The 25,738-nt window shown below is 37.1% G+C and overlaps 1 protein-coding gene and 2 long non-coding RNA genes across 4 annotated transcripts; 2 read left to right on the forward strand and 1 right to left on the reverse strand.

Annotated features, from left to right (window-relative positions):
* Positions 1-14,645: 14,645 nt before the first annotated feature.
* Positions 14,646-16,139, forward strand: LOC133736855 (probable O-methyltransferase 3). Its single transcript, XM_062164451.1, has 2 exons — positions 14,646-15,456; positions 15,773-16,139. Exons 1-2 carry the CDS (start codon positions 14,653-14,655, stop codon positions 16,073-16,075), a joined length of 1,107 nt encoding a protein of 368 aa, XP_062020435.1. The 5' UTR covers positions 14,646-14,652; the 3' UTR covers positions 16,076-16,139.
* Positions 16,140-17,086: 947 nt separating this feature from the next.
* LOC133736864 (uncharacterized) lies at positions 17,087-20,689 on the reverse strand. Of its 2 annotated transcripts, none has more exons than XR_009859762.1 (6): positions 20,361-20,689; positions 19,670-19,936; positions 18,452-18,551; positions 18,280-18,335; positions 17,822-17,911; positions 17,087-17,340 (listed from the first exon to the last, which is right to left on the reverse strand). It is a non-coding gene; the product is annotated as an uncharacterized LOC133736864 (long non-coding RNA). The 2 variants fall into 2 exon arrangements; XR_009859760.1 differs by having other exon boundaries at positions 19,670-19,963.
* Positions 20,690-22,268: 1,579 nt separating this feature from the next.
* On the forward strand, positions 22,269-23,970 carry LOC133740049 (uncharacterized). Its single transcript, XR_009860995.1, has 3 exons — positions 22,269-22,382; positions 22,471-22,544; positions 22,619-23,970. It is a non-coding gene; the product is annotated as an uncharacterized LOC133740049 (long non-coding RNA).
* The last annotated feature ends 1,768 nt before the right edge of the window (positions 23,971-25,738 follow it).

The raw sequence follows: 25,738 nt of genomic DNA on the forward strand, positions 1-25,738 counted from the left end.
TTCCCAGCAATAGCTAAATGCAAAGTTTTCACATCATACTTGTCAAAGTGAAGTGAAGTGTATTAAAGCATAATAAAACAGTAATGCCAAGGAAAACGAAGTCTGTTGAGAGATTAGAAATCAGTATCAAAAATGAAATCGATGTCCTATGATTATCAATATATCGAATTGTAACTCAAAATCGATGTAATCAAAATTACTGCACATCGATTTCTAATCACCAAACCGTAATCTATTATGAACATACAAATCACCTACCGTAGAGTAAACCGATGTGTGGTCAAAAGGTGAACATCGGTTTTGGAAATAATAAACGATGTCTTCAATGAACTAACACATCAGTTTGAATAAACATAGTCGACGTAAATAATACCGTTGAACATCGGTTTATTTAATTGAAAACGATGTTCAGTCTCAAAACAAACATCATTTCTGAATAAAAACACGATGTAGAATAAAGATACAGACATCGTTCCTAGGAAAATAATGTAGCAACCTACATGTAAAAATGACCACGAACAAACAATACTCATGGGAACTGATGTCTACAAGTGTACTGGACATCGCTTCTGGAATAGAAATCGATGCAAATGTTCAAGTAGGTATTGTTCGACATATATTTTTTTAAGCATAAAATGTGAAAATATGAAGAATTAGACATACCTAACATACAAAAATATGATGATTATAACGATTATACATCGATTTGTTTTTTAGAATCGATGTTGGTTGTTGTCTGGGACATCGGTTGAAAACGCGCTTATACTGATGTCTATACTTTTCTCTACACCCACTAAGACATCGGTCGAAAATTAGTTTAACATCGGTCCAGAACCGATGTCTATGAACAAAATTCTAGTAGTGAATCTCGGAAAGAGATCTCCGATCAAATCGAATCGGAAGCTTTCTGATCAAAGGAGAGAGAAAATTTGAGCTCCCAGATTTTGAAATGGAAGGTTATAAAGGTATTACCTTAGGGGCAGAATCGGAATGATAAAAATTAAAAACTGACCTTTTTTAACATGACCTCATTATTCATAAGGACTAAACTAATATTAATAACAATTCACAATGGACATTTTTATCAAGTGGGAAACTAGGTGACCTTATTATCATTTCACTCTCTAAAGTGACCTTTTCCATCATTTCCCTTTACTTTTACTCTATATTCCAATCACCAATCAAACAAAATAATTCCTTGGTTAATGAAACCTTAACCACCAAGTTGTAAATTAGCTTCATGTAGCTTAACCACAAAGTTAACCACAGACCTAGCAACTGGGGAAAATATGCAGCCGTAGGTAGAAACTAACATTGGAAAAGCTCTGATTATATATTTTTTGCGATCAAAGCGTCAAACAATCAGAGTTGCACACTGAATGAGAATCAAAACCCTGAAGAAAATTTCGTTGTCCCTATCTCAGAGTTGAAAAGCCATCAGATACCAAAATTGCATTAAACTAAAGCACCCGCGTATCCTTTGTTCGTTTCAATTCAGCCATCTATACCAACGACATGCTCTGATAAATTGGGTTCTAGTTGTAAGAAGCAGCTGAAACAAGTATCAATTAATTTTTTTTTTTTTTTTTGCCAGAATGTGCTTGTCATTCCATTGATGAATATAGAGAATATTATATATAAAAGGGCTCCGACAAAATTGAGCCATCCTTAGAGAGAGCCCTTGGGCTGAACCCGAATTCGAGCAATAGAATAGGGCTACCTAAAATGAAACATCACCAAAAGTAACTAGTAACCTGACACTATTAGGCAAAGAACCGGAACGAAACCAAGAACTAACCCTAATATTATTCACTGAACATAAGAAGCACCCTATGAAAGGAGACATCCTTAGCGAAAAATTTTAAAAAACTTAAACTGTGCTAGATTAAAAAATAAAAAATAATAATAACTCTAAAAATATTGGTCCAAAAACAACTAGGCCCAGCCTTTAGCCGGCCCAGCACTCCACCCTCGACCGCGACCTAAACCGATCTGAAGGTAGCGTTTGTTCCTTTTAGAGAGAACTTAGAGAGCAGCCAGTAGCGGATGTACTTGGAAGGCTATCTGGGCTCAAGCCTAGACAAGATTTTGGGCTAAAAACCCTTAGGTATATATATATATCTACCTTTCAGCCCATACCAGCCCAAAGAAAAAAAAAATTATCCATCAATCTGCCAGTCCGCCACGACTCACTCGCTTGTATTCCCAGTCTCCCATAGACCACAGCACTGACAGCAGCTCATAGCCTCACACAGTCACACTACCTTTCGCTTTCTCGTAAACGAGGTATGTCTATCGATCTCCCCTGTTTTGAATTTTTGATACATCTCTGTTCTTCAGTTCTTCTTCCTGCTCTGTTTTTCCCAATGGGGTTTTCTCAAAGAAATCTCAGATCTCCTCTCGTCGATTCTGAATTTCTGATGTAATTGACTAATTGTGAGTTGGGCTTTTCTGTATAAGTTGAGGATTGGGGGAGGGGGAGGGGGAGAGAGAGAGAGAGAGAGAGAGAGAGAGAGAGAGAGAGAGAGAGAGAGAGAGAGAGAGAGAGAGAGAGAGAGAGAGAGAGAGAGAGAGAGAGAGAGAGAGAGAGAGAGAGAGAGATTCCATGTTAGCTGAGGTCTGAGGATCTTGATCATGGTCGGTCACTCGGTTAGTCGGTGGATGCTTCTTTCGGTTGGTATGACCGTATGAGAGTTCGTTATGTACTTGGAGTCTTGGACACTTGGTATGAGAGTTCGTTATGTACTTGTGTTATGTTTAGGCTTTTTTTTTTTTTTTTTTTTTTGCTGTTTTATAACAATGCTAGTTAATACTTCTGTCATTCTTATTCTGATGCAGGAGCATCCAAGAGGCTTTCCAATTTAGTTTAGGGTTACAGTAGTTCTTGTCAGGGTTTTGTTTCCTTTCCCAGTTCTGAGGGCTACGGTATAATATTTGGGCAGTTTTGGTTGGATGGGAGGTGGTACAGATGTGCTTACCAGAAAAATTCTCAGTTATTTTTTATTGGATAGGGGAATATGCATGAGAGTTCACAAGTTCTGTACCGACTGATGTCTTTCTTGATAAATTACTGGCTAAAAAATTTGTGCACTTCTAATTAGCCTAGACAACAATTGAATCCTGGATCCGCCACTGAGAGCAGCCCTATAACTCATGAGTTATTTGTATCAATTAAAGTTTAGAACAGATGAAAAATGAACTTAGAGCTTGTGGTGTATAAGACAGGTAGCAGAAGTGTTGAATTCTAGTGCAGCGGCGCGCATTGCTTCAAGGATTAATCTTCCTAGCCTGTAGATGAGAGAATTAGGAAAAACAAAACGCTGAAAGACGAGAGAAAATGGTGCGCGTGCAAGAGTGCACATGAGGGGAGCAATTGACGTGACAAACAAAGTCATTAACAAAGAAACCCACACTGTAGCACGTGAGATTTTTAGTAAACTCTCTTTCTTGAATCTTTAGTCACTAATGATTTTCAATTTGGCACAAAATTTATAGAAGTTATATACTAATAGAGATCTAAAAATCTAACGGTCAATTTACTTATGAAAAATAGATCCTCTAAAATGGTAAAAAAAAAAAAAAAAAAAAAAAAATCTTTTAGTGGAAGTGTCTTCGATCTATATATTCAATTGCAGTTAAATCACACATCAAGATTAAAAAATATGAAAATATAATTTTCTTCACATATTCAAACTACTCCATTTCCTCTGCAGATAAATAAGAGCTTCAACTTATTCTACACAAGAGCTAATGAACTCTTGTGTAAATCAATTACTCTATTTTTAGTAACCATAGAAGAAAAGAAGAATTTTTGCAGCCGCAGAAACGATCAAAAGCTAGAAGCTAGAAATCAAGCAATCGATCGTTGGTCTGTCGACTTCAATTTTTTTTTGGTTTTGTTTTTTCAAAACTTTATGAATTTCTTTTGCTTTTTCTTTTCAATTATGTGTAACTAATTCTCATAATTAGGGGTTGTTTTAAAGCCCCGTACATGATTACCATGGTGCTTTGATATTTTATTTTATTTCCTTTATAAAATGATGAGAACCATTTTTACTAAATCATCGATGAATTCTTATATAATGACTTTGGATGCATACTTAGTATCCAATTTCGTCCAAATATCTCCATTTCTGCATGAAAAGTACAAAAGTGATGCAAAAGAAAGAAAAAAATTCATCTCCATTTCTGCATACGAATGTTGAACAGTACAAAAGTGACAAGAAAATGCAGACTCACGGGTAAATATTTCTCTTATTATCTCCTTTCTTACACAAGTGGTGGTATAGCCTATCACAGCAACCAAGCCACTCAAAGCAGCAGTTTGAGTGGTCCAATAGGTCTTCATACTACGCAAATCACAAAGTATTGCCAGCTGAAATTTGACATATAAGTTTTCTAAATACCAATGATCGGATCACAGTACACGTTAAATATGCTAAATGGAATAAATGCTTGGCAGCAAATTCAACATGGAAAACAAACAATAATAGAACTATTAGTTAGCAGAAACAGAGGAACACTACAGGGGTTTTGGTTGCTGCAGACTTAGAGTTTCAACTGATTAGCCAAATGGGTCATCTTGCTTCTAGCTAGGAGCTCTCAAACTACTTTTGGTGCATGTGTGTGACTTACCAGGCAGAATATTCAAGTCAATGTCAGAAAACGAAGAATATGATGCATAAACTCTCTTCCCTGATCCGCAAACGCTCTTCCTTGCATGCTTCGCAGCATGCCATCCAACCTTGCACGGTAGGTTGATGCAGCACCAGACAACTGTTAACGGGCATGAAATGCACAGCAAGCAAGCACTGCAAAGGAACTCTGTGGCTTTATCACAGCATTTCGATTTTTGTCCCCTAGAAGAACTGGACGGCCTTGCCTCCATATTGCTTCTTCTCACCTAACCGTATGATCTAACATGCTGTATATATGGCTTTGGACATTGATGAGCCATCTTGCTAGGAAAGCTTGCAGATTTTCCTTTATAGTTTATAAGCTGATTTTCCTTTATAGTTTATAAGCTTATCCAGCTTGCTGTTCAATATTGAACTTTACTTCTCTCTTCCTTTTTCTATTCTACCTCTTTATACATATCCTTTTTCACTTTTTATCGTCTTGGCCACTGGGAATATGTCCAAGACGCCTTCTGCAATACATTTTCGTCAAGGACCACCTTTTTGGTCCTATGAGCAAGCCTTAGCATAATAGGCTTTCGGTTCCAACCTCAAAGTCTTATAATTCTCTCTTTCTTCCATCCGCCACCCCTACCCTTATCCTCTTCAAAGTTAAAACTTTTACCCTAAACAAATAATCTAATGATTGCCCCAAAAAAAAAAAACAAATAATCTAATGGCAGAAAACCATTGGGCCTCTTTATATATCCATACAATAAGGAAATATGATTCAGGGTTCAGGGATTACAACCATTAGAATCTTACTCCAACCATATCAATGGTGCATGGATACATAAACAGGTCTGTTCACATTACAGAATCAGATTCTAAAATAGAACGTCTGATGAAATCAAGGCACATTCAATTTCATTATTTGATTTTGTAATTAACAAAAAGCAAATAAAATAAAATGCGACAACTAAAATTACAATAATAAAGATCAAAAATGAAAAGATGATATAAATGAGAATGTTAGGGTGCTATGATGGTTCCTTTACCTAAATTCTATGTGTTTGCAACTAATCTAATGTCAATGCAAGGCAGTTCAAGACTATATTTTCAATTACGATATTAATGTGCTGGTTCAAGGGTCAAACTAACTCAATTAGAGAGAAATATAGTCAGTTCAAGGGTCATAAATCACTCTAGTTGGCGTAAAGATCGGGAATTAGACTACTAAGCAATCCACCAGCGCAATCACGCAACGGGTGTAAATAACCATTCTTATAACCCCACGAATACAAAATTAAGGGTTTCTAGCATAGGAATTAGAGGGGTTCAAGCCTCTAACTCCGTCCTAAACATGCTCAAAATACACACCCTAGATTTGACTAGGCTTCTAGACATACATATATTTCAACCAAACAATACTTGATATAAGCATCTATCATATACAATTGCATCATTACAGTAAGTTAAACATCTTTACACAAGATTTAAGCTAGGGCACAGAACTCTAGCTCCCAAAAACTAACTACTCACAAACATACATCATATACATTAACAATTTCATCAAAATAAAAGAGGAAATTAAAAAGTATAAAAGAGGGAGAACAACAAAAACAAGTTACAAAATACTAGAAAACATACATAACAAGTCTTGGAATTATATTTTCTCCTTTGTACCAAGCTTGAATGTTGAAGATGTTGAAGCCTTTTGGTGATTTCTACTTTTTTTTTTTGGCGGTTAACAGAGTTTTATTAAATCACAAACACAAACTTACAAACAAACACCTAAACATGGGTCAAAAGTACATAAGCACGGAAGTAAATAACAAAACCCAACAACAAACAAGCCCAATGACAACCAGCCCACTAGCAAACCCAGTAGAAGTTGAGATCGATCGTGTCGTTGCCGCCAACAATCGAGCCACCGCATGACTCAGAAACATCATGAGAGTTGCAACCAAGGACTGAGAAGCCAAATCTTTCCAGCACATGAATACCAAACCAGATCCCAACAGAAGAACTCTACAATCCAAATCCCAAAACCATACAAATTAAACATCAACAAAACCCATCAGTAGATCGCTAGACAAGGAATTTCCAGGAATGAAGGTAACCAAATGAAATAGAAAAAATAAAGAGGAATCGAGATAAGCAGCATCGGAATTGCCGACGTGCCTATGTAAGACATCCGATACAACACCGTATTTAGAGAATTGAATTGGCGAACATTTGTTTAAAACACTGATAGGTATGAAGCATGTGCACTTGAAATGTGAAGAATCTGGAATTTGAAAAGCATAAGGAGAGGAAGAAGATTGGGAGGGGGGGGGACATGAGAGGGATGAGAATCGAAGAGAATGAAGAAGAAAAAGGGGATAGATGGGGATGGGTAATTTGGGCTCTAAGGATGAATAAGATTTAGGTTATGGGGGAAACCAAGGAAACAAAAATCAGACAATAAGCAAAACTGCCACCGCCGGGGAAAAGAGCTACGGTAGGGGAAGAACAGGGAAAATTGGAGACTCCCCCCCCCAACTATGAAGCCAATGATCTAGATCAAAATGTAAGGGGGAGAGAGGAAACTTAATTAGTCTGGTGGGTTTCTTAGAGAGAAGGGAGACTTTCTCACTCTAGACTTCTATTTGTTTTCGGTTGTTTCCACTTGATTACTCCTTAGATTTTAAAGATGTGATGAGAATTTATGAAGGGAAAATAAAAATAAAAGAAAGGAAAGAAAGAAGAAGAAAAAAAGATAAAAGAGAAAAAATGAAAAAGGAGTGAGGGCTCCTCTTGCCTCTTGGTTGTGGCATTGTGATAAAAGGAGAGTGATAGATGGGTCGTGGTTGCTATCGAAGAAAGAGTTGTTTGGCATGTGGGGATAAAGAGAAGACAAAAAAGAAAGGGAAAATCGTCCAAACAATATCTGGACTTTTCCGGACTATTAACTTTCATACCTATATTTCAAAAAACATCAAAATGGTACCTAACGATTTAAATCTGATCCAATTTTTGTACCCAGCAACAGTAAAAACGTTAACCCCGTTAACTTTTCAAGGGTATTTTCGTCCTTTCAATTTTTTTTTTCCCTTCCCTTGTATCCTGGTCCTGGATGAAATCCACATCAGCACATTCTACCTATTACTGTTTCTCATTCATTTTTTTGTGCGTTTTCAGGGGTTTACATTACACATGTCGACTAATTGCAGTAAAAAGTGACGGTCATTGGGAATGTGGAGGCTGAAACTTTGATCAAGACACTAACCAAGAAAACAACGAAACACGTTGAGTTGTTATGGCTTGACCCGAAAGCCAATTCCAAAGACAAGAAACAGTGTAAACCCAAAGGCAATGAGAAATAGATTGGCCCAACTGAAATCTCTGAGGAAGCAAAAGCAAACCACGGTAGCGGCAACGGCGGTGGAGATAAGAAAAAGGGTAAAGAGCCGGTGAAGGATGAAGTTGTTGAAGTTGTTGAAGTGCAAGAGTCCGGTGGGGGTAAGAAGAACTTTGAAGTTGGTAGTTCATGCAATACCAAAGGTGTTGAGGAAGGTAATGTTGTCAAACCACATGAGGGTGGCGGCTGAAAAGCAGAACAGGAATGACAATGTCAATGCTGCTGAAGGTGAACTGGGTGGCAATGTGAAGGTGAACACAGAGAGGTAGATCTTGATAACTGGCCAACTTCCATACTTGACTTGAAATTGAAGGTCGCCGGAAAAGATGGAAACTCGCTGGAAAATTCAAAATCTTCTTTCATTCGATTCTCTCTCTAGGAAGCTTCTCTGAAGAAACTGAGACCACAGACACGAAGGGAACATCAAGACAAAGCCATCCATACAGGTGAGATGCCTTGATTTGCCCGGAATCAGAAACTACACTGGAAAACCCGATAAGCTTTCGGGCTTCCTTCTGCCACAGTTGCCGGCCATTCGGAATCGGAACTACCGGGTCGCGCTTCGCACCGCCGAGAGCAGTCCAACGGTGCTGATCCGACTTACAGGCAAGGCCGGAAAATGGAGGAGAAAAGTCAAGACACCCAGAGACATTTGGGTGTCCAAATCAATTTCTGGCAATAACTTCCCAATGTATGAAGTGGATGTGCAAATGAGTCTAATCCGGATACAGCTAATCTGTGAGGTGGAGACGAGCTTGAGGGTGTAGACGATGTAAGTGACGGAGATGAAGAGGATGAGCCAGATGAGGAGTTTCGGGGTGGCTCGAGGAGATTGAAAGCCAGAACCGGGTAAAGGGTTCTCTGTGGAGCTCCGCATCTGATCCCAAACCACATGAAGTACCAGATTTTCCTCAAAAGTTAACGGGGTTAACGATTATACTGTTGTTAGGTATGAAAATTGGGTCGAGCTCAAACACATCAAAATGTTTTTTTAAGTATAGATTTGAAAGTTAATAGTCCGAAAAAATCAGACTCTGTTTGAACAACTTTCCCAAAAGAAATGATGGGCTATTAATTGAATGATTGACAGCTTAATTAAACCCAGCCACCATTCTTTAATTAGACTAATTAAGCCCAACCACGACGCCACCATTCTTTAATTAAACTAATTAAGCCCAGCCACCACCACCGTTCTTTAATTAGACTAATTAAGCATTTAAGCCTAATTCCTAAAAAAAAAAAAAGCATTTAAGCCCAACACCATGCCACCATTCTTTAACAAAAAGAAATTATGGGCTATTAATTGAATGATTGATAGCTTAATTAAACCCAGCCACCATTCTTTAATCAGACTAATTAAGCATTTAAGCCCAATTCCTTAAAAAAAAAAAAAAAAAGCATTTAAGCCCAACACCATGCCACCATTCTTTAACTAAACTAATTAAGCCCAGCCACCATGCCACGTTCTTTAATTAAACTAATATTTATTAGTTTATTTACTTTTTTTTTTTTTTTTGAAATAGAATCGCATTCATTTAGCAATTTAGATAGATACATCAGTTATTAGTACATTTGATAGCCATTGTGGCCCATCTTCTACCCAAACTTGAAATGCAGTAAACAAAAACGCGTTCCTAGCTAATACATGTGCTATTTGATCACATTTCTTAGGGCAATATGTACAAATAACTGTATTGAAAAAGTGAAGCATTGTCTTGACCTCTTCAATTAATACACTTTCAGCAGACTAGTCTAGTTCCTCCTTCTAAAGATTAGTGATTACTGACAAGGCATCCATCTCAAGAATGATGCTAGAAGAATGAAACTTGCTTGAGAAGTTACTTGCAAACCCAAAGCAGCCGCATAGACCTCTATAACCTTAGCACTGAATGCTCCACGCAGTCCTTTTGAAACAGCGAGTAAGAGATCGCCTCTTTTGTTTCGCAAAACCGCACCCTGTCAATGTGGTAAATATTTATGTTTTTATCATTAATGAAATGGTTACTTAAATGACCATGCATTTTACCACAATCCACGACAATTGATATAAAAAACGGTAATTATTGTTCTATTTGTAGTAATTACTCTACCTAAACTAATGTACTACTAGTTTATGGGCAATTTAAAAAGTGTGACAACAAATTTGTTATTAGAGTGATAAATCTTTAGGTTTTTATCATGGAAAAAAAATGCAAACAGTACCTGACCTTTCTCCCATTAGTAACTTTCATACCTCAACTTCAAAAAATATCACTTTGGTACATGAAGTTCGGACCCCGACCCAACATTAGTACCTGAAACCGTTAACTCCATTACGGCGTTAGTCAACTAACATAACTTGAAGGACATATAAGTAATTTCAACTTTAATGTTTTTTTTTTTCATGCACTCTCTCTCTCTCTCTCTCTCTCTCTCTCTCTCTCTCTGTGTGTGTGTGTGTGTGTGTGTGTGTGTGTGTGTGTGTGTGTGTGTGTGTGTGTGTGTGTGTGTGTGTGTGTGTGTGTGTGTGTGTGTGTGTGTGTGTGTGTGTGTGTGTGTGTGTGTGTGTGTGTGTGTGTGTGTTAATTATGGTTGATTTGGATTGGAAAGCAAAATGGTCTACTCACTCCTCAGATATACCCAGCAAATTCCCCATACTCTACAACAAGCTCCATCATCTCTCTATTCCCAATTCCTTCCACGCCGCGCAAATCCAATCCGATATTTCTGACCGCCGTACCTCTGGCAGACCTCTTTCACGACGACAGACGTCGTCCTTGATCTTTAGCACCAGATCTAAAGAACTCAATCGTATCAGTCTCAAATTGACGCCGGCGACTTCATCTACAAGACCGGCTTTGGGTCTCTCCTTCCGTCCATTGAAAGATTTCATAGTCTCCCTTTTTTCTGTTAAACCGAATCTCAAACAAAACCTCCACACATCCTCTCAAATTCAATGTCGAATTCCAGATTCTGTTAAAATTGAAGTCCTATTAGATTGTGAAGCTAAACCTTGCAACAATGTGGTACTCGGAAATGAAGAAGAAGAAGCTTTAATTCCGGTTGGAGCTCATTCGCCGGAGGCAATCTCAGTTCTCTCTGATTCTGTACTTGTCACTGAGATTGAATCCTCGGACGGAGACAGAGAGAGGGAGCTCCGGTTTCTATGCGTTGATTATGAACTCCAGCTTGATCTCGTACTTCATCGGAGGCCAAGTCTCCATTAGATCTGAGAGCAAGGCCAGTGGGAGAGAGAGACTTTTGGTGAGGCACAAGTAGAGCTCGGTTGAGAAGACGAAGTAGAGGTTTCTGATGTATTTGAAGCTCTGTGTCATAGAAATTGTGCCCACCATCCCATCGCCGACCTCATCAATCTGCCGCTCTTCTTCGTCATCGTATGCATCTGGATCTGGTAGTAGTGGAGCAGATGGTAGGGGTTTAAGAGAAGGTTCGGTAGAAGCAGAACTGCTAGGTGAATCAATCTGCAGTTGGTCCATTGCAACTCCAACACGTACTCGAAATCGACTCAATTGAGGATTGAGAGAGTAGCAGAAAATGAAATTTGGTCAATATGAGGATGATTTTGTTTCTAATTTCTCTCCCCAATTTTAGACTATGGTTATCAAAAGGCAAGGTACTTGTATTGTATCGGGCTTCAAATATCAGGTACCAAAGTGATATATACTTTGGTCAACTGGTGCCAAGAAATCGATTCACTGTGATTGAATTGGCGGAAATAGTTGAAGAGACATGAATACCCCTCAAAGTTTGCCACCTAGCAAACGCCGTAACGGCTAACAGTATTCCAGGTACTAATGTTGGGTCGGGGTCCGAACTTCAGGTACCAAAATGATATTTTTTGAAGTTGAGGTACGAAAGTTACTAATGGGAGAAAGGTCAGGTACTGTTTGCATTTTTTCCTCTTTTATCATTAATGAAATGATTACGACAATGACTACACATTTTACCACAATCCACAACAATTGATGTAAAAGCGGTAAGTTTTGTTCTATTTGTAGTAATTACTTCAAAAACTACATCATTTACAAGGTTATCAACCATTTTACAATTCCGACAACATTTGTGTTGTAAACATGGTAAAATTAATATTAGACCAAAAGATATGTAAGTACTAAGTACTCAGTATTGTAAGGAGATTCTCCATTTGATAGAAGTTGTCCAACTATGTATTTACATCTTTGACCACTCAATTACAATAACCACAATAAGTGTAATCATAAATCGTAATTTTAGTTCTACCAGGTGTAATTTATTATTTTGACAATATTTGTTACATGTTTCTGAACAATATTACATTTTTTTGAAATAATGGTAATTCCATTGATAATAACGCATGCCAAGAAGGCCATTACATACCCACCCGCTGGCACATAATAATGGCTAGAACAAGGTTTCGTGGAGGAGCCACAGTGACACATAGGATAGACCAACTATATTTGAACTTATCGCTCACTTAAAAGCGAGCATATAAGTTATGGACAAAGACCATAGCGAATAGACAAACCAAACTACACTCGTTAGGTTCCTAATACAAGGAAATTTATGGTAATTAGACAAAAAGCTAAAAACATAGGTTTGGCCAAGAGCCTAAACCCTAGCCCAAATTTAGAAGTTAATGGACTAAGGGAGAATCTCAGCCCAACAACTAAGCCCAACAGGGCAGTCACCAAGAGAGAGGGCCCAGCAAGACTGGGTTGACCCAAACCCAGACCAGCCATCCACCACGCCGGCAGTAGCCTGTGCAGCGCCGCCCTCGAGACCCGCCACGAACCAGTTACGCCACAAGCCAGCCTTGCCACGAGCCGCGCCGTTAAGCTCCGCCACAAGCCAGCAACGCCGCAGCCGGATCGTTCCGTCCTTGCACAGAAAAACCACCACGGACGCCTAGAAAAGCCGCCTACGCCTACCGTCAAAACCAGCTTGCCAAACCCCAAGCCACAACCTTCTTCTCTCCCGACCAAAGGCTAGGGCATTGGAGTGCCCGTCCGGCAGCCAGCATGAAGACAACTCGGCCGAAGCCGGCGCTATGCATGGCCGCCGCCGGACAGGGAACAATCTGGTGGTGTTTGTGTGTTCTCGCGACGCTAGGGCTTCTGAACTGATTAGGTCGCAAATGACTTCTCTGAACAATATTACATATCAAGAAAGAATGTGTTGTTAATATAGTAAATTTTACTTTTAAAAATGACACATGTAAACATTTAAGTGGGTAACTTGTTAACCAGTTCAATAGGTTTCCAATACATTAGTTTATTAAAAAAAAAAAAAAAAAAGGGTATGGCATACATCAAGGTACCCTAGACTATCCCTCCTTATTTGTAGTGTTTAAATTTTAAAATACAATTACACACATAGAAATGCGTGTAATCATCCTTTGATTTGTCATACTTTCTCTAACATTCTATTAGTTGAATTCCAAAATTGCGCATGCCGGAAAACTTGGCGACGACAGTGACGGGGCAGAAGCAGAGTCGGGCTGCTACTCCCCTTACTCAGTTTTGTTACTCGTCCACTTGATTAATATTTTGCGTCTTATCTATATATTATATAAACTATCAACTCTGTTTTTTACGAATCTGTAAGCTATAGAAATATTTAATCAATGACCAATTTTCAAAATTTATGACTATTTTAAATTTATCAGCCGTTCAAAAAAAAATTTACAACGACTTTTTAAAATTTTACTCTATATTTGAATATGCATTGTATTATGTACAAAAAAATGTATATAAAGTATGATAAACTCATAGCTATAAAAAAAAATGGAGATGTTTAAAGTAAATCTTTACTTGTCAGTGATCCTACATATAATATTTCACCTTATATTATTGTAGATATAGTAGATAATTGATTAAACAAACATATCTAAAAGTTTCATTTAAAATTTCCATGTTTTTCTTCAAATCTCCATCATTTTTCTTGATTATTTACCTAAGAGTGTGCCACCCTCATTTGTCACTTAGTGATGAAAGGAGGGCCTAGCCTAAGAGTGTGGACTTTCTTGGGCTTTTAGGTTGGCTTATGGTCCAGGACCAATTGTTTCGGATCGTAACTTCTGTAGGAGTTGGTAATTATCTGGAACAAGATTAGCGTTCAAGCGGCTTATGGATAAGGAGTTGCTCCTATTTGTTGGCTAGGAAGTGACTTTCTATTGATACCACAATTGCGTGATTGGCTAATGGGAGGTTAGAATATGATTTTTCCCTAGAAGACTTTGGAGTTTCTTTGTCTATAAGTTTGCTAATTATAGCGAGCTTATCAGTGACCTGTAATGAGTTTGCTTTGCTTAGATTAGGGTTCCTGATTTTCTTGTTGGCTATCTTTTTGTAAGTGCAGTTAGACTCTAGTCATTGGCTGAATGTCGGGCTATTGATTCTAATGATATCAATTTCTATTCAAAATAAATAAATAAATAAATAAAATAAAATAAAACCTATTTGAAACTAACAATGCAACTCTAATAGTGAAGCCGTATACGACTATACTCCCCTTCTAGTCAAAGTTTGGCAGCAAATCTTTATGCTCCCCTACGTCATATTAATGATCGAGGAAAAGTAGTTACACAAGTACTCCACTAGTCTATATATATATATAGTGCTCTCATTAGTTTAAACAAAGCAGCCAATCATCAATATGGAAAGACTGAATAGCTTTAAGCACCTTAACCATAAGTGGGCGAGTGAAGAGCATTCTACCCAGCTTCTTCAAGCACAAGCCCACATATGGAACCACATTTTCAGCTTCATAAACTCCATGACCCTCAAATCTGCAATTGAACTAGGTATACCAGATATCATCAAAAAACATGGCCGCCCAATAACTCTTTCTGAGCTCACATCTGCATTACCAATTCACCCAACAAAAATCCCTAGTGTTTACCGCCTCATGCGTATATTGGTCCACTCCGGCATCTTTGCAAAAAAAAAGCTGACTAAACTGGATGAGGAAGAAGGTTATATACTTACTGACGCTTCTCAGCTCCTCCTTAAGGATCACCCCTTCAGTATAACACCATTTCTAATGGCTATGCTCAACCCTATCTTCACAAAACCATGGCATTATATGAGCACTTGGTTCCAAAATAATGACCCTACGCCATTTAACACGGCATATGGGATGACATTTTGGGACTACAGCACCCAGGAGCCAATTCTTGCCAACTTTTTCAATGATGCCATGGCTAGTGATACTCGTTTGGTGACCAGCGTGTTACTTAAAGAGTGCAAGGGGGTATTCGAGGGATTGAAATCATTAGTTGATGTTGGGGGTGGTACAGGAACAATGGCCAAGGCCATTGTTGATGCATTCCCAGAAATTGACTGCACCGTACTTGATCTCCCACATGTGGTGGCTGATCTGCAAGGAAGTAAGAACCTGAAATATGCTGGAGGGGACATGTTTGAGGCAGTTCCTCCGGCAGATGCAATTATTTTAAAGGTAAATCTCAGCAATACTCTTTGATCTTAGTCATGTTCTGATATTCTACAATGTGTTAACGTATGACAAACTTAAAAAGTATGTAGTCCAATTTCACACATCAGTCTAACACTGAAATAAGTTTAACATCCATTTATTTTCGTTAGTAAATTATAACCAATGTAAAACTGCCAAAACATACCATAAATATAATTTAACACTAGGTAATGAAAAACGATTAATTATATAACGTCTAACTGTATATACCCAACAACTGGCATATAAGTCTTGCAGACAGTTTTTATCTTCACAATTGGTTGCTATGTTTGATAAGCAGTGGATATTGCATGACTGGAGTGATGAAGAATCTGTGAAAATACTTGAGCGATGTAAAGAGGCAATAACAAGTAATAAGAAGAAAGGCAAGGTGATTATCATAGATATGAATGTGGAAAACCAGAAAGGAGATGACGAATCAATTGAGACACAACTGTTCTTCGACATGATGATGATGACGATGACCACCGGAAAAGAAAGGAATGAAAAAGAATGGGCTCAGCTCTTTTCTGATGCAGGTTTCAGTGACTATAAGATAACTCCCATTTTGGGTCTAAGATCTCTCATTGAGGTTTATCCTTGATAACTGAGCTCCTACTTGTGTAACTGGCAGAGCATAAACAATAAGATTGTTTTCAAATTATAAAATTGGGATTCATTCATAAAACCTTTTTTTTACCTTTTCTTTTTGTGAACAGAATCATTCATGAGCTTAAGATAAATATCAGCTAGCTACTTTATAAAACAGTACATTATTTAGGAAAAATTCTACAATGTGTTAACGTATGACATGCATACAATTGCCTTAAAAGTGGTAAAATGAGTCCTCAAAATAGTAATATTAATCCTCAAAGTGGTAACATGAGTCCTTAAAGTGGTAAATTTTCTTAGTTACCACATGAGTCCTCAAAATAGTAATATTAGTCCTCAAAGTGGTAACATGAGTCCTTAAAGTGGTAAATTTTCTTAGTTTACCATATGAGTCCTCACAATAGTAATATTAGTCCTCAAAGTGATAACATGAGTCTTTAAAGTGGTAAAAATAGTTGATGTATGAGAAATGTTAACATACCATAACTTTACCCCTTTATTTAGTAGTATAATCACAATAATCAATATAAGTTACTTGTCACACTTTGGCATGCATTCTTTTTTCCTTTTTCTTTTTTGTGTTGCTACTCTTTAGAACAATGGTGGGCTTTTTGCTCATTTGTCATGTTCCAGTTCCAGGTTACGTGGGAGTTAGGACGGTACAGATATTGTCTTTAATTACGTACCCTCAACTCGGAGACATGACTAGAATTATGGTATGTTAACATTTCTCATACATCAACTATTTTTACCACTTTAAGGACTCATGTTACCACTTTGAGGACTAATATTACTATTTTGAGGACTCATATGGTAAACTAAGAAAATTTACCACTTTAAGGACTCATGTTACCACTTTGAGGACTAATGTTACTATTTTGAGGACTTATGTGGTAACTAAGAAAATTTATGGTTTCGTGGCTGCTCATAATCCAAAAATGGTCAACTAACATTTCATTTTGTAAATCCTAAGCAAGAATAATAATCTCAAAGCTAGTATAGGTGAATCAACATATATATCATAGATAATAGATAGGGTTTTAACAAACTTGTCATATCCAATCTACTACAGACTAAGTACAATTTCTAACCAACTTGAGTTTAAACTTATGTTAAGAATATAGCATATTACAAAATATACTGCATCATCTTTTGAACATCTAACTATCCAAATGTAGATTCTCTCAATCGACCATCACTTTGAGCACTTTATCATCAGTAGGGCATGTTAATATAAACCTCAAAATCTGGAAGTCCCTGTTATGAATGTAAAACACAGTTAATAATAAACAGAAGCAAGTACTCAGTAAACCATCTAATAGCAAATGACCATCTGAGTTAAACATATATATGAAGATGTCAATTTTTCACTAACAGTAACAAGTTCAATTACCTAATATTTCAGCACAACTTTTCTGAAAACAATCAATGACTTAAAAACACAAAATAAACCAACAAACACTAAAAGAGAGAGCTAGTATCCGGCCATAGCTCCTAACTCATATTAGAATTCCAATTTCATTAGTCAATTACAGCTCCTAACTCCAAATCATAACCATCTCCTACTTCCTGCCTCGGATAGGCTTTGCCAAATCAGTAACTATGATCAAAAACCAAAACAGGGGAAACATCTCTTGCACTATCTCTTGAATACTTTAAGCGAGGTCCGACTCATATGGAAATTAGAGCAATTTCAGAAACCAAAACAGGGGACATAATGTAGGAAACAGTATCTTACCTGCAGCTCTCGTGCTTTCCTCAATGCAATTCCAAAAATCACCTTCCTTCTCCTTGTTCATGACAAACCCAATCTAACAATCATAAACCCCTGCATCACCAAAATTTTTCACCAAAATCAAGACAAAAAATCAATCCATTACCGTAACAGCAATGATTTTAATGAATGACAAAGAACATATGAGTTAAATTGGTGAAAATTTTTAGAATAATGCATAGACAATGATTGGTATGTCCATATTTTTGCCAGAATAACTCATGACAATGATGACATTAAAAAATTGCATCTCCAACACCAAAAATGGATACAATTAAATATTTAAACACATTGGAGATAAAATTTGCATATGAATTAATCAAAATATGTGAATTTTGATAATAGCCTTTATGTGGCTGCTACTATGAGTTAACTTATATGCAAATTTTAACTGAACTAACTTAGTTTAAGGAAGCAAAGACCTTTATCCAGAAAGAAACAGAAGAAGTTTGATTTCAATGGAACCTCCCTTGAATCCCTGACATGAACATTAGAAGTAATATCAACTACTTGTTAAGTTGTTCCAACCGTTAAGGATATGGTATTTTAAACAATAGTAAATCCTACTATAAAACGATACAGAAGATAACACACCTCTTGGACATACTAAACCCAAAGCCGACCTATGCCAACATGCTTTCCCTCAATCTGACCAAGGCAAGGAATGCAGAAAGAATTCTTTGCCTATCCAGACCTGAAGGGCAGAAAATTACGCTTATTTTTTCCAAGTATCAAACTGAATGTACCAAGTTTACGAAGTTAATACAAATATGCTATGCATCCGAGAACAGAAGCCAACATTCAAATTAGTAAATATCCATCAAGTATGTGTTATAAGAAAACAGAAACGCATAACACCGAATTAATATCCAAAACTAATGAAGCAAGATGACAGTCATGTTATGGTATTTCTTGCTTCTGTCCAACATCTTTTCTAATAATGGTGAGCTAAAATGTCACTGGAAAGAGCCACATAAAAAATTATTGTGGAGAGGATGAATGTATTATTTGTTTATTTGACAATAAGAGTGCATTACAACAATATTCTTCAAAACCGACATAATGGTCGGACAGAAAGAGATAACAAAGCCTCTTCAATATGGTATAAATTATCTAACTACTGAACTTATAAAAATAGCAGCAATCATAAAGATAGAATGTGGTCCAATTATTTTTTACTTTCCAAAAGAGTTCCTTGCAACATTTCCTCCTAGCATTTAGGGTTGTTTTCGTTTTCATAATTGAGCACTGGTTTCAGTAAACTACTTGCAGAAGAGATTTCATTTTGCTTCTACCCAAAGCATTAGGCAATAAAACAAAATCATTTATTAGACAATAAACAATAATAACATGGAATGTGCATGATCCAAAGAAACGGCTTGGTTGAAAAATACCAGAATCTCATTTATGAGCGAAAGGAACTCAAATCAACACCGCATTCATCAAGTACTTTCTCCTCAGAAGCTCGGATATTGATAGAACAATAGTTACTAATTCATAATCTTAACCTCAGTATATATGACACAAACATGATCCAAATTGAAGGATAGGAAAATCTCTGTCAAGGAAGGAAAAGCAGTACATGTATATATAGACACAAACATACAGATTCAATTATCTAATTCAATTGAGAAATGATCATGGTAAAATCTGAAAAGTTCCCATTTGAGAAGTTTTCAGATTCAATTATCTGACAATTGTGATTTTCCAATGATCCCAAAAACCATGCAAACACAGGAAACCCAAAAACTCAAAAGGGAAAAAAAATTGGGAAAATTGCGATTCTGGAAAAAAAAAAAAACCAAAAATTACCGATTTTGATTGCTTCTCGTCCCCCTCTTCCTTTTCTCTGCTTTATTCTTGTGCTTCTTTCTTCTCTCTTTCTCTCAATCATGAATTTCAGTCTTTTGGGCAAACAGAGCTGAGGTCTGGCGTCCCTAAACACGGTGGCAATGATGGTGTCCTTAGCAAACTACGCTGCACCGATTGCCCATTTGATTTGCTTCTTCTACTATCACTCTTCTCTCTATCTTCAACTTCTTCTTTTTTGCTTACAGCAGATGGTAATTTGAGTGGTATCTGCAGCATTTTCTGATGTGATGTGTTCTTTTCATCATAGACAAAAACAACAACCATTCAAAATTCAAACCCAAGCACATATTCAACTTCAAACTTAACAAAAAAATATAAACTTTTTCTCTAAACTATCTATCTGGGCTTGATCATAAATGCAGAAAACTCAAAATTTGAACACAACTCAATAGACCCAGAATGGGATTTGATTCCCCGAATCGAAACAATCTCCAACTAAAGTCTCACTAAAGCTAAGAACAATCAAGATTGATCAAAATAAAACCTCAAATGTAGGTACATACGGTCAAACAAGCAGTCAAACCAACAAACTAGGCAAACCAAGCAGACAAGAAACCTTCCCACAATTGAAAAACCCTAAATAGATCAAGCAGAAGATGAAAACTGAAACAATAAGTGAAAAAAATTGTACCTTGATTTGGCCAGAGAAGAAAACCAGATAGCAAATGAGCAGGCCAAAGTTCTCAACTTTTTCCAAAAGGGTTTCAGAAACTTCAAGACCCTGAAACAGGTGGCCCCAATCTCAAAGAGCGGCAACCACTTCAATGTTCTTTAATTCGTAGCTCAATCGATCCATGACATTTCGATGAGAGGAGCAGAGAACATGATGGTGGTGGGAGGTACGCGGCCAGCGACTCGGCGGTGGAGCAAATCCAGTGAACGGCGACTTGGCTGTGGGAAGAGACGTGGAAGGAAGAGATGGTGAAAATTGAGGTCTCTGTCAGGGAGAGAGAGAGCAGTTTTTGTGTTATGAAATGAAAAAAATAAAAATGAAATGTGTAGTGGGAAGAGATGGAGGGAAATAAAAAAATTTGCGCCTTTTACTTTTACGGCACACATCAATGCATGTCGTAAAAGACCATATTGAAAAATACATTAACGGCACACTATTCTTGCACGCTGTAAAAGATAACACTATTACGGCGTGTATCTATGCATGCCATAAAAGACCAAATGAAAATGACATTAACGGCGTGCATTAGATGCACGCCGTAAAAGACCATATCAGAAAGGGTATTAACGGCCTGCATGAAAATGCGCCGTAAATATATACCTATTACAGCATGCTAATGCACGCCGTAAAATGTGCGCGGTAAAAGAGTCATTTTCTTGTAGTGTGGTAACTAAGAAAATTTACCACTTTAAGGACTCATGTTACCACTTTGAGGACTAATATTACTATTTTGAGGACTCATGTGGTAACTAAGAAAATTTACCACTTTAAGGACTCATGTTACCACTTTGAGGACTAATATTACTATTTTGAGGACTCATTTTACCACTTTTAAGGCAATTGTATGCATGTCATACGTTAACACATTGTAGAATTTTCCGTTGTAAATTAGCTTCTTGAAACTAAACCACTAAGTTAACTGATAGGAGCATAATTATGCGATAATAATGTTGTTAATTCTCATATTTACTTTATTAGTTTATCTTATTTTCTGGTTAATTTAGTTGTTTTTATGTTTATTAGGTTTTCCGAAGTAAGGAAAGAAATAAGAGCAAAAGGAAGGAGATATGTGCAATTGATGGAGAATTGTGGACTCTTGATGACTCAAGGAAGCTTAAGGCAATATGAAGGAAAAGATATTCAGCAATTAATTCTCTTGGCTGCTCCTATTGGATAGAAGGATGTCAATGAATCCTGAATCAATCAAAACATTAATCAAGGAGTTAGAGTCCGAAAAGAAAAAAAGGAAAGAGTTACAAACTGAATAAAATCTCTCCTTGGACGTTGAAGAAAAAGGGGATCTCACATACGAAAAAGAGAGACGCACAAGAGTTTGAGAAAAAGAAGAACTACAACCTTGCCAGAAACGATCGATCGCTGCACGCACTACAGGAAATTAGAGCTTTTACGACGTGAAATTTACCGCGTGCAAAAATGCAAGCCATAAATAAGAGATTTTTACGGCGTTATTTTAGTGCACGTCGTGAATGAGAAAAATTTTCTCGTCTAACAACGCGTTTTAGCCGTTCGTCGTGAATATTTGATTCTTTTGCTGTGTGCTCTTGCTGCACGCGGTCATTGTTTTCGCTTCGAGGCCGCAAAAAATTGAGTTAAAACTTAAAAACTCCCCCCGTGATTTTTGTTCTCAGAGGTCTCTCCCTGCGAAAAGAGAGTCGGTCTCAGAGGTCTCTCCCATCTCTCTCACTCTGAGACAAATCCAATTTCTAGTTCGCAATCTCTTTTCAATTAGGTTTCAAATTTTCAAATTCCAGCCCTATTTCGTCTCTTTAACTCTTCGATTTTGTTTTTTGATTCCAGATCTTCGAGATTAATGGAGGCGCAGATCGACATCGTAAGGTCTTCCGCAAAAGCATCAAGGGCATAAGGCCGGTGACGGCTCGGTTCTCAAGGTCGGCAAGGAGAAGGAGATCGGAAAGCAGGGATTGAAGAAGGAACTCCTCACTATATCCCAAGCTTGAGGTGATAGGAGGCTAGGGTTTGTGCTTATTGAATTTGCGCTTATTTGTTCTTTTGGATTGGGATTGATTGCAATTATGTTTGAATTCAGTACATTACACCGGGACGGGACACAGTTCGATTCGAGCGGCAATAGGGGGACATCGTTCAGTTCAGTCGGACAAGGTGAGGGAATTTTTGGCCTTTCACTTGTATTCTAATCGATGACTTGATTGATTCAGATGCAAAATTGTGTGTAGTTAAGAAGAAGGGAAAGAGATGAAGAAGAAAGCTCTGGAATGGAAGAGGTTGGCAATGGAACCAGATGCTTCTTTCTCCCAGAAAAATAACTAGTAAAACTTTAAAAGAACAAAATTGTTTGTCTTGTTAATTGCTTTAGTTGCATTTGGACTGTATCAGCTAGTTCCTTCTTTATAATAATCTATTAATTTCAATGTATTATTTGCAAGTTTGATTTGAAGTGAGATATGACTTGGTGAGAATTGTTGTTCTTTACTAGCTTGTGCTCTGACTTGTTTGCCATTGACATTGCACAGATAGGTCCTCTTGTGTTTATCAACAACTAGCTTGTCGTGTTATTTTGAGTACCAAATTATAAAGCATATTTTAAGAGCTAGAGATTACATCTTATGACCATGACTATCTCAATATTATAACTCTTCAACTAGCTTGTCATGTTACTTCTGCATGCTTTTCAATTAATACAGCTCCCCTGGTACTTGCTAGCATCTATCCCATCATTTGTTTGTTATGTTCTTTTGTGTTCTGTTCATGACATTATTATCTTTCTGTACATGCAGGTTAAGCAGAGCCCTTGCTTTAAGTTGTATAGTTTTGACCTCTCTTCCATCTGTTTTAGGTTTTCTTCCCCTCTAGTTAATAGTATGAGATTTTTCGTATGTTCTGAATTTCTGATTGATCTTTGCAGCTTTTAAACTTTTTCTGATTTAACTCTTGGCTGCTCTAACCATAGCTTCCTCTTTCATGGTTTTAGTTGGTTTACATTGTAGGTTCTGTTACATGAACTCGATGGAAAGCTTACTGGTATTGTAAACTTAACTCATTGACTTGAGAAGAGTTTTTCTTATGAGGATGTCAAGGCAGCCATAAGTTATTGTTTGGCATTTTGGTGTGTTTATTAGTATATGTGTCTCATAAACTTGATATTTTTTGGAGTTGTATATTGCTTTTGTGTATTATACATAGGATCTTAAGCTTTAGGATATCGTGGGGATCATATGGAGGTTAGTATCTTAATTCTAAGCTTTTCTCATTGGGGTACAGATCAGATATTTAACTGCTGGCTATTTGTTTCAGAGACTGCCTATTGGTTGATCCTAAAGAGCTTGCAGACCCATCTTTTAACTCCCAACAACAGAGGGAAAGGTGATCTTTTAACATTAGCTTACAATTGTGAATACCAATTTGATTCAAAAACCTCATTTAAATTACTTTTGTGACAAAACTGAATTAGGACCTGATCGACTACATAAATTAAAAACTGAATTAGTGTACTCTTGGACTTTGAAGAATGTTGTATGCCCCTTGTTCTTCTCATCCCCTTGATTCTAACTTGTAGAACATAAATTACTTGCACAATCTGTTATTTTTCTTGCCTTTGCGATTGCTAGTGACTGGGATGTTCATGATGCCAGGTTCTCACATCTTTTGCATCTGGCTGTGCTACGGTGCTACCTCATTAGTAGTTGATAGGTGAGAGATTTCAAACTGTGACTATTATTAATGATCCATTCTCTTCCTACATATACTGCATCATTCTTACAAGTTCTCTTTTGCTCAGACAAGTCATTTATATATAATTGGCATATTCATTCTATGGTTGATTTTTCTTTCTTATACAATCCATTTGTAGTCTGTTCTCATGTCCCCCGTATTGTAACTATCATCTCTTTTTTATGTGGGCAGTAAGTGAGCTTTTTTTCACGATCAAAACGATGTTCCTTATCTTCCTCCTCATTTCTTGTTCTGTCATTCCTATGTCTGCATCTATCCAAGCTTCCTAATGACAACTATGATCCCAGGTGAATCCAAGCAATGGACATAGTCAAGGCAATTACCAGCTCCTTTGAGAAAGGATGTTGGGGCACAAAGTCTCCAAAGAGTTTGAAGCAAGTTCATTCTGGAGCAGCTCATTTGTGCATGAAATTCATGGAGGACTGTTATATACCACTTTTTATGATTTTAAGTTCTTTCTTGTATTGGTTTAGCCATAAATTTCAAATGCGATGCTTTTAAAGCAATGTATGTAATTGAATATCTTTTTTAAATATATATAAAAATCAGATTCTTTTAAATATGAGTGGAAGAAATTGAATTGAAATATATATTTTTTTTTTATTATAAAAGAACATTTTACGGGGTGCATTTGCACACCGTGAATAATATTTTCCGGCGTGCAATGAGCGCCGTGATAATATTTTAAGGCGTGCATTGCATGCCGTGAATTATTTTTTACGGCGTGTTTTTTGTTTATTTACGACGTGCAGAATGCACGCCGTTAATTTAAAATGTCATTTTACGGCGCGGTCTTTAAGGGCCTGTTTTTGCACGCCGTAAAAAGTCATTTACGGCATATTTCGCACGCCGTGAATAACTGGTTTTCCTGTAGTGGTACGCCAGAGATCGATCGCTGATCCGTATTTTCCAATTTTTTGATTTTTGTTGTCTTCTTCCTCCATGAACTCCTTTGTGTTTTTGATTTCCATTATGTGTAACTAAATTTCCAGTAGTTAGGGGGCAGTTGAAGCCCCTAGACATGATCCATAACATGCTTTGACATTCAATTTGTTTTCCAATTAATAAAGTTGAGGTTTTGTTTACCGATTTCTCATTGATGAATTCTATGTTTGTGTGCTTTGGAGGCCTACTTAGTATGCATGCTACGGTTCTAATACTTTCATTGTTTGATGTCTGGATCAATAGTTGGATTCCTCAAATTATCTAGAGAAGTAATTGGTAGTTTTCACTAGCAAGTAAACAAAACCCTAGGTTTAGCAAGGCTCTAAGTTATTTGCGATGCCTAGTGATTGCTCAAACTCTTTTCAAACTTAATGATCTCTGCATGTTTAATTTAATAAACGTACCTTTAGGTTGCATTGCTTGGGAATAGTCTAGGTGTAGAGCACTTCTTGCCTAGCGTACAAAGTAAGAAAGGGTAATAGGTTGTGTTCAAGCGTACCGAGCCAATCTGAGCGTCTTCAACTAAGTTAATTGGTAGCAAATTGGGCAAAGTGTGTTGTGTGTGATTGTTGGGGGTGGATACTTCCTTCCTAGCTAGTTTGATTATCTTGATATCAACCAACTTCAAATCTGCTTCAATTTCGTTTTTCTTTCTGTTA

The sequence above is a fragment of the Rosa rugosa genome, chromosome 1 (genome assembly GCF_958449725.1).
Source record: "Rosa rugosa chromosome 1, drRosRugo1.1, whole genome shotgun sequence".
In the NCBI taxonomy this organism is placed as follows: domain Eukaryota; kingdom Viridiplantae; phylum Streptophyta; class Magnoliopsida; order Rosales; family Rosaceae; genus Rosa; species Rosa rugosa.

Excerpts from the sequence above, each read along its gene's own strand:
- LOC133736855 (XM_062164451.1), top strand. The coding sequence starts at position 14,653 with ATGGAAAGACTGAATAGCTTTAAGCACCTTAACCATAAGTGGGCGAGT. Across the intron at positions 15,457-15,772 it reads CAGATGCAATTATTTTAAAG|TGGATATTGCATGACTGGAG; the intron begins GTAAATCTCAGC and ends TTTGATAAGCAG.